The sequence below is a fragment of the Terrapene carolina genome, unplaced genomic scaffold (genome assembly GCF_002925995.2).
Source record: "Terrapene carolina triunguis isolate 2854851 unplaced genomic scaffold, T_m_triunguis-2.0 Scaffold42, whole genome shotgun sequence".
NCBI lineage: Eukaryota > Metazoa > Chordata > Testudines > Emydidae > Terrapene > Terrapene triunguis.
Genome location: NW_020664393.1, coordinates 23,577,046 through 23,586,512, shown reverse-complemented (window position 1 = coordinate 23,586,512; position 9,467 = coordinate 23,577,046). Strand labels below are relative to the sequence as shown.

General features: G+C 46.3%; 1 protein-coding gene across 3 annotated transcripts in view; it reads right to left on the bottom strand.

Annotated features, from left to right (window-relative positions):
- Window positions 1–9,467, bottom strand: part of ME1 (malic enzyme 1) — a 400,997-nt gene that overhangs the window by 60,521 nt on the left and 331,009 nt on the right. For all 3 annotated transcript variants that reach the window (XM_026654431.2, XM_024193234.3, XM_026654437.2), the window contains exon 7: window positions 7,755–7,864. In XM_026654431.2, coding sequence (XP_026510216.1) covers window positions 7,755–7,864 — 110 coding nt within the window. The remainder of the gene's footprint in view (window positions 1–7,754; window positions 7,865–9,467) is intronic.

Sequence of the window (9,467 nt, the reverse complement as noted above, 5' to 3'; positions counted from 1 at the left end):
TGGGGGGGGAGGGATAAAGCGATCATCCCAGAGAATTGGATCGGGGGGGGTAGTTTGGTTTCTGCTGCTGCACGTTAACAGGAAAACCGCAGCACTCAACGGGCTTTGCTTGGTATGTGGGAAAGCAGGGCGCTGCTTTTCTGAAGGCTACAGAAGCCGAAAGACAATGGCTTGCCATGGTCGCATGCAAGCCGAATTCTGTTGCCCGGACCTGCGTCTGTGCTGTCTAACACCAAAGCCGCAGGCACTCAATATTAAGATGCAAAATGCGACCTTTTACCGAAATCACATGTGCTATGTAATGTGAATAGTGTTGTTCACCGTGAAAGAGTATAAGCATTGTTCTGTAAAATTTATCTTTTTAAATACTTCTCTCCCTTTTTTCCCTCCCTCCCGCAGCTGCAAATTTTTCAAGCCTCCCTCCTCCGTCCCGAAGGCTATCTCAGATAAGGAGGCGAAAAAAAAGGACGAGACACGAAATGGTCTCTGAAATCATGGAATCGACCCGCAATGAAAGAGCTCATCTGAATGAGTGGAAGGACACGGTTTCAAAGTACAGGAAAGAGGCCAGTGAACGTGAGGACAGGAGGGACCAATGTGAGGACATGAGGGACCAACGTGAGGAAAGAAGGGACCAACGTGAGGAGAGGAGAGACGCTCAAGATGGATCACAGACTGCCGCTGCAGCCCCTGTATAACCACCCTCCCCCCTCACCATGTTCCATAGCCTCCTCACCCAGACGTGTAAGAACGCGGAGGGGGGGGAGGCTCCATGCACCCTCCCGCTCCACCCCAGTGGACAGCCCAACCAAAAGGCTGTCATTACTTTGAACTTTTTTAGTGCCTTTTCCTTTCCTCCTATCCTCCTCCCAAACCCCACCCGGGCTACCTTGTCAGTTCTCTCCCTCTTTTTATAATCAATTAATAAAGAATAAATGATTTTTAAACCATAGTGACTTTATTTCCTTTGAAAGCAAGCTGTGATCGAAGGGGGAGGGTGGGTTGCTTACAGAGAATGAGTCAAGGGGGCGGGTTTTCATCAAGGAGAAACAAACAGAACTTTCACACCGTAGCCTGGCCATTCATGAAACTGGTTTTCAAAGCTTCTCTGATGCGCAGCACTTCCTGGTGTGCTCTTCTAATCGCCCTCGTGTCTGGCTGCACGTAATCAGCAGCCAGGCGATTTGCCTCAGCCTCCCACCCCGCCATAAAGGTCTCCCCCTTACTCTCACAGAGATTGTGGAGCACACAGCAAGCAGCAATAACAATGGGAATATTGGTTTGGCTGAGGTCTGAGCGAGTCAGTAACGTGCGCCAGCGTCCCTTTAAACGTCCAAATGCACATTCTACCACCATTCTGCACTTGCTCAGCCTGTAGTTGAAAAGCTCCTGACTACTGTCCAGGCTGCCTGTGTATGGCTTCATAAGCCATGGCATTAAGGGGTAGGCTGGGTCCCCAAGGATAACTATAGGCATTTCAACATCCCCAACGGTTATTTTCTGGTCTGGGAAGTAAATCCCTTGCTGCAGCCGTTTAAACAGAGTAGTGTTCCTGAAGACGCGAGCGTCATGAACCCTTCCCGGCCAGCCCACGTTGATGTTGGTGAAACGTCTCTTGTGATCCACCAGTGCTTGCAGCACCATTGAAAAGTACCCCTTGCGGTTTATATACTGGCTGCTCTGGTGCTCCGGTGCCAAGATAGGCATATGGGTTCCATCTATCGCCCCACCACAGTTAGGGAATCCCATTGCAGCAAAGCCATCCACCAGGACCTGCACATTTCCCAGAGTCACTACTTTTGGTAGCAGCAGCTCAGTGATTGCTTTGGCTACTTGCATCACAGCAGCCCCCACAGTAGATTTGGCCACTCCAAATTGATTCCCGACTGACCGGTAGCTGTCTGGCGTTGCAAGCTTCCACAGGGCTATCATCACTCGCTTCTCAACTGTGAGGGCTGCTCTCATCTTGGTATTCTGGCGCGTCAGGGCAGGGGAAACCAAGTCACAAAGTTCCATGAAAGTGCCCTTACGCATGCGAAAGTTTCGCAGCCACTGGGAATCATCCCAGACCTGCAACACTATGCGGTCCCAGCAGTCTGTGCTTGTTTCCCGGGCCCAGAATCGGCGTTCCACGGCTAGAACCTGCCCCATTAACAACATGATCTCCAAAGCGCCGGGGCCCGCGGTTTGAGAGAATTCTGTGTCCATGTCCATGTCCTCATCACTCTCGTTGCCGCGCTGCAGTCGCCGCCTCCTCCTCGCCTGGTTTTTCTGGTCCTGGTTCAGCATAACCTGCATGAGAATGCGCAAGGTGTTTACAATGTTCATGACTGCTGTCTTGAGCTGAGTGGGCTCCATGCTTGACGTGGTATGGCGTCCGCAGTGCAGTGTCCACCCAGGAAAAAAGGCGCGAAACGGTTGTCTGCCGTTGCTTTCGTGGAGGGAGGGGTGAGGCTGTACCCAGAACCACCAGCGACAATGTTTTTTGCCCCATCAGGCATTGGGATCTCAACGCAGAATTCCAATGGGTAGGGGAGGCTGTGGGAACTATGGATAGCTATGGGATAGCTACCCACAGTGCAATGCTCCGGAAGTCGACGCTAGCCTCAGTACATGGACGCACACCGCCGAATTAATGTGCTTAGTGTGACCGCGTGCACTCGACTTTATACAATCTGTTTCCAAAAATCAGTTTCTGTAAAATCGGAATAATCCCGTAGTGTAGACATACCCATAGTCTCTACTATACCAGAAACACATAAGCGTATCACTGCCACTCTCTCATTCCTATCTTTTATCGGATAACATTTTCCTGGAGTGCAATGGAAAAGGAGGGAAAACATATAGTAAGGACTTTGCCAGCTTTACAAAATATCATTCACCACCTCACATCCCAGATCCTGACATCTACAGAGGCCAAGGGGCACTTTATTTACTGTGTACGGATATGAGGAAGTCAATCACCAGCCCACCAAACTGACAATGATAAGTAAAATATTTCTAGATGCAGCAACCACTCTGATAATCAGACCTCCTTCTCATAAGTCTTGGTGTTCATCTCGCTATTGGTGGGCAGCGCACATAGAGATAAGAAACTTTGCTCCACCGAGGACAGTAGAATTTTTCTCTGGTGTACAGCTGATTGTGTTCTTGACAGTTATAAAGAAACTCTATCAGACATTAACTGTCATGACCAGAACTGGTCTATTATCCATGGAAGGAGCAGAGGTACTCTGAGACCTCAATGAATCACTGTGGTAGATACTGTGTTCTCTCTGGTACCCATTCCCTAAACTGAATGGGGTAGATACCTTAAAAAACTGGATTCTCTGCATTCACCAGTTTTGGGAGCGGAGAATATACAATTGGAGCTAGATCTCGGCCAATAGATGAGATTGGGTGAGAAACGGAAGAGATACTTGGAATTCCTGGATCGGTATCATAGGTACTAGATCATTGCAGCATGTCTGTGTATAAGATTAGAATTCCTAGTAGGCTCCAATAAGAATTGGATTTGTGTGTCTATGACACCAGTTGTTTTTCATTATGACCATCTTGATCTTCTGTTAGCATTCTTCTGAGATGAGCTCTTGTGCCTCATAGAAGGATGAATACTTTCTGTACAAATCCCTGATCAGAAAAATTGGCCAGGAAGAGATAAATGAATTTCCTTCTTTCTTGAAGCTAATATTATTGTTACCATGATCCTGGAGAGGGACTCTAGGAGCATATGTAAGATCAAATAGTCAGAGCTTGGAAAAGAAAAAAGCTGCCATCCATCTGCAAAACATAAGAATTCTCTGAGGATGGTAAAACGAGAATGCTTTGCAGACAAGCCTCCATTAGGAATTTATTTAGATGTTTCAGACAGCTCTGTTTATCCCCCAATTCTGTAAGGCTAGAAATAGGATGGAGAGTGGGTTGCAGTGGTCCATTCTGAAGTAGATGATGGATGATCCAATTCTGGTTGTGGACTTTCCATAATTTACTGACACTGGGAATGTGACAAAGCTGTTAGAATCATAGAATATCAAGGTTGGAAGGGACCTCAGGAGGTCATCTAGTCCAACCCCCTGCTCAAAGCAGGACCAATTCCCAACTAAATCATCCCAGCCAGGGCTTTGTCAAGCCTGACCTTAAAAACCTCTAAGGAAGGAGATTCCACCACCTCCCTAGGTAACCCATTCCAGTGCTTCACCACCCCCCTAGTGAAAAAGTTTTTCCTAATATCCAACCTAAACCTCCCCCACTGCAATTTGAGACCATTACTCCTTGTTCTGACATCTGGTACCACTGAGAACAGTCTAGATCCATCCTCTTTGGAACCCCCTTTCAGGTAGTTGAAAGCAGCTATCAAATACCCCCTCATTCTTCTCTTCTGCAGACTAAACAATCCCTGTTCCCTCAGCCTCTTCTCATAAGTCATGTGCTCCAGCCCCCTAATCATTTTTGTTGCCCTCCGCTGGACTCTTTCCAATTTTTCCACATCCTTCTTGTAGTGTGGGGCCCAAAACTGGACACAGTACTCCAGATGAGGCCTCACCAATGTCAAATAGAGGGGAATGATCACGTCCCTCGATCTGCTGGCAATGCCCCTACTTATACAGCCCAAAATGCCGTTAGCCTTCTTAGCAACAAGGGCACACTGTTGACTCATATCTAGTTTCTCGTCCACTATAACCCCTAGGTCCTTTTCTGTGGAACTGCACTTGTCCTTATTGAACCTCATCAGGTTTCTTTTGGCCCAATCCTCTAATTTGTCTAGGTCCCTCTGTATCCTATCCCTACCTTTCAGCGTATCTACCACTCCTCCCAGTTTAGTGTCATCTGCAAACTTGCTGACTGTGCAGTCCACGCCATCCTCCAGATCATTAATGAAGATATTGAACAAAACCGGCCCCAGGACCGACCCTTGGGGCACTCCGCTTGAAACCGGCTGCCAACTAGACATGGAGCCATTGATCACTACCCGTTGAGCCCGACGATCTAGCCAGCTTTCTATCCACCTTATAGTCCATTCATCCAGCCCATACTTCTTTAACTTGCCGGCAAGAATACTGTGGGAGACCGTATCAAAAGCTTTGCTAAAGTCAAGGAATAACACATCCACTGCTTTCCTCTCATCCAGAGACCCAGTTATCTGCTCATAGAAGGCAATTAGGTTAGTCAGGCATGACTGGGCCTTGGTGAATCCATGCTGACTGTTCCTGATCACTTTCCTCTCCTCTAAGTGCTTCAGAATTGATTCCTTGAGGACCTGCTCCATGATTTTTCCAGAGACTGAGGTGAGGCTGACTGTTCCTGAAATTCTTTCACAGCTCCATAGGGTACCTCTTCCGGTCAATGTCCAGTGACCTCATTTTATCAAAACTATAGGTAGCCCTTTTGATCCCAAATTTGATCCAAACAGGGCTGGTTGGGAGATGAGCAAATAGCTCAGAGGCAATAAAGGGAAGCTACTAACCCTCCACTTGTTCTAGCTATCACTTGCAAAGAAGTATTCTCTCCTGTTTTACTTCATGGACTGCTTTAACTTGCCATATCATCTGTATTCCTTTCTACAGTGTCAGGACCGCAAGTCAATTTTTCTGATAACTATTAATAGCCTCAACTTTCCATAAAGTTTCCCACTATCACTAAGATAGCTGGGAATTGATTTGTCTGAGCATCTGATCCCAAGGACTAAAGCTCTACATACCTGCATGAAAACAGATTTTAATCCCACTTTTTATTTTTATTTCCAAGAAGAAGCCCTTAGGCCATGCAATTTTTAGGTTGAGAGAACCATATGTAATGGGATGTTCACTCCACAAAGGTGGAGAAATGGTTAATGTGGGCCCAAGAGGCCAATTAACCACCTACATGCACCTGGAGGCTGGGCCAGGCACAATTAAAGAGGAGTCCCAGCTGGGAGAGGAGGCAGGTGGTTTCTATAAAGGGAAGAAGCCCAGAGTAGAAGTGGGGTGCAGGGAGAGAAGAGAAGAACTATAATAGAGTACAGTAGTGGTGGCAGAGCACAGGCTGGAGTTTACCCCCTGGCCCCAATGGAGAGGGAAGCAGGGGTGAAGGAGTCTCTTTAAGTGGGCCTGAGAGCAGGGCTGCCCGGGGGGGGCAAGTGGGGGGGAGGGGCCCCAATGAGAATATAGTATTCTATAGTATTGCAACTTTTTTTTATGGAAGGGGCCCCCGAAATTGCTTTGCCTCAGGCCCCCTGAATCCTCTGGGCGGCCCTGCCTGAGAGAAGGCCAACTAACAAGCAGAAGGGTTCAGCGGGTACACTGCAGTTGAGGATCCAGACTAGGAGTAAGACTCCAGGAGGTAACCCCTGAAAGCCAGTGTTCTGTTCTGCTTCTTGCCCAGTTCAGGCAACCACTCCAAACCTTCTTTGCTCTTTTCCTTCCAGGGGTGGGGTGGGGTGACACCACCTTGACTGGGCTGTCAGGGAAACTGCATTCTGTTTACAGAGCTCCCCAATGATACTCTTGAGGGAGCAGGAGGCACAGACCCTTCCTTTTTCCTCTGGCCTTTCTTGGCCAAGCTTTCTGCCTGAAGCCTCCAGGGGCACCAGAAGCTACAAATGCCTCAGAAGGGGAAGGAAAGCTGAGGGGACAATCTCTGCAAAAATAATAATAATAATAATAATCAAATGCAGCCCTGGGATATTGCTGGAAATAAGACACATTATTGTGCCATATTGTTAGTCTAAAAATCTAAAATAAAGCTTAGATTTCTCCTCAGAAAAGTGCTGCAGCAGGAAGGCCTGGCTGAGCTGTCAGCTGTTGTGGAGGCAGAAAAAAATGGAGGGAACCTTCAGGAGGTGGGGCATTCCCATGCTACATGTGACTGAGGTCTGGATTTGCCCCTAAGCTGCAAGCAGGCTGAAGTATCCAGAGTAATGGATCTCTAGACATTAGCACAAAGAAGAATTGAAGTTAAATTGCAAGAGAAGTTATATCACACAGCCTTAACTTTTAAAAAGTTAATGAAATTAATGTCTAGAATTAGATGGAGTGTAGTATGTAAATTAAAAGGGAAAAGGAGAGGAATAAAAATATGTCACTGGAAGCCTGGTGTACATACCCCCCACAGTGCCTGAAGTGGTCTGAAAAAGGTGCATGTGGGGGTCTATCATCATCACCACCACATGTGCCCGTCCATCTGCTCAGCAATTAATTCTGTCCCTCAATCTCCAAACTGATCTTGTCCCCACCAGTCCCCCCTCAATTCTGCTCTCAATCTGTTCCCCACATCAGCTCTGCCCCCCCAGCAGCTCCTGGGGTTCTTCACCATCTCTCCCAGGCCTAGGGGGGTAGCTGCAGTTTGGGGTCCACCTCCCCCTTCCCAGGCTGTGTGTTGCAGGGAGCAGGGGAGGGAGCAGACAAGAGCTGTCCCATTGCTCATAGAAGGAGAGCAGGAAGCAGGGAGCAGAGCCACCTTGAGCTGCTGGGTTGTTTCTGTTCCCTCCTCCTCCCTACCTTCCAGTGAGAATGGTGTCAGCTGCTGAGGGGAGGACACAGAGTTCTGACTGCTTCCTGCAGCAGCCATGATCAACTGTGCTTTTCCAGGAGGAAGGCTAATAGGGAAAGAAGCCAATCAGAGGGGATTTTGCCCTAGGCAATAGTAAAACTGTGCACTCCACAGTGACCCAATGAACTTTTTAGAAATTTAATTTCCTGGGTTTGCAGCCCATTGCACTTCAAGCACTTCCTATCTTCTAACCACCCAAATAGAGTAGGAAGAGAATATTTTGTTACCTTGAATGTCATCATTGAAAGTGCAGTATTTGTTACGATACTTATTCAGGAGGCGGAATGCATTGGCATTAGCAAAATCCTCAAACTGAATAAGGCAATTCATGCCATACCTAGAAATACAAAGGAAATGTAAATTTAAAAATAGGAAACAATCCAATATTGCACATATAAAATTGTTAGCCCTTGAAATCAGATTTTGGATAAGAGTATAATAAAAACTATACATAAAGTCATGAGCTCCTGTCCTATATTGTATTATTGTACTCATACACTTTACTTGGAAGGAAGATTTTGGACTATTCACACACCTTACTGGGTTCTAAATTAACTAACTGTACAGGAAAAAAGGCCTAGGTTGCAGACATCTCTACAGAAACCTTTACGGAATGTGTACCAGTGGTCAAGTAAAGGGAAAAAAATAGGACTCAGAAGGAATGGGATGAAAAATATATTCTAATGATATTATGCAAATCAATAGGATGCCCGCAGAATATTCTCAGTTTTGGTCATCCTGTCTCAAAGAGAAATGAGCAGATATTGAGGGAATTTAGACACAGGTGACAAAATGATTAGAAACATAAAAAAATAACTACAGAAGCATTGGCCATGGCTCAATAGTTAAAGTTGAGTTTAATTTTATACTTAAAGCAGGGTTTTAACCTCTTTGGTATGTATGAAAAAGCAGCATATCTTATCCAAAGTTGCAGTATCTATTGTTTGAGTGTACAATGAATTTACAGTAAATTAACCAGTAAATAGTTAATTAGTTCATGTTAAAATTAATTAAAAATGCATCATTTCAGGAATGTATCTTCAAATCATTAGAAATACTGCATGGTAGCATTCTCTTTGCATTTCATGTTTAGCGATCATGTGTGATATTTGTAATAATTTTTTAAAACCAAGGAAATTCCCTGACAAAACCAAAACAAAACAAGAACAAAATAAAACAACCCCCCCCCCATTAAGACGCAATTAAGGCTGAGAGTACAATCAATAACTTAAGTGTAAAAAAAAACACCATGGGGATAGGGAAACACCAAGAGCTACAAACGTAGGAATTTCAGACTTATGTCTAACACTAACTCCACCCCCCGCCATTTTAAAGGTATGGAAATGAACAGCTAAGACACTTAAACAACCTTAACTCTACCTGTAATAACAAGAGGGGAAACGTGTAAAAAAATCTGTCTTTAAAATCATTTTAATCTAATTTGCAATCACACACACTATAATGCCTTAATCATAATCATATGATTATCGAATGGTATCAGCACCATGCCACTATCTACACTCAACAGGAAGGCAAAATCTCAGATCCCCTGTTCAAAAGCACATACCCCAACTGCCTGAGCTAAAGGAGAGTCTTCTTTAGCTGTTAGCAGTATAGACCCAAGATATACAGTCAAGCAGTTCTGATTCCATACAGAAGAGGAAAGTGGTACACATACACTCTAGTCCAATGGTCCCCAACGTGGTGCCAGCGGGCACCATGGCGCCCGCTGGGGCATTTACATGCGCCTGCCTAGTGCCCAGCAGGGGAGAGAAGCCGCGGCCCCGCGCCTGATGGGGACAGAGAACTCAGGCTGCGGGCGCGGTGTTCTCTGTTCCCGGCAGGCGTGGGGCCCACCTAGTGCCCAGCAGGGGAGAGAAGCTGCGGCCCCGCGCCTGCCGGGGACAGAGAACTCCGGGGCTGCAGGCTGCGGGCACCGG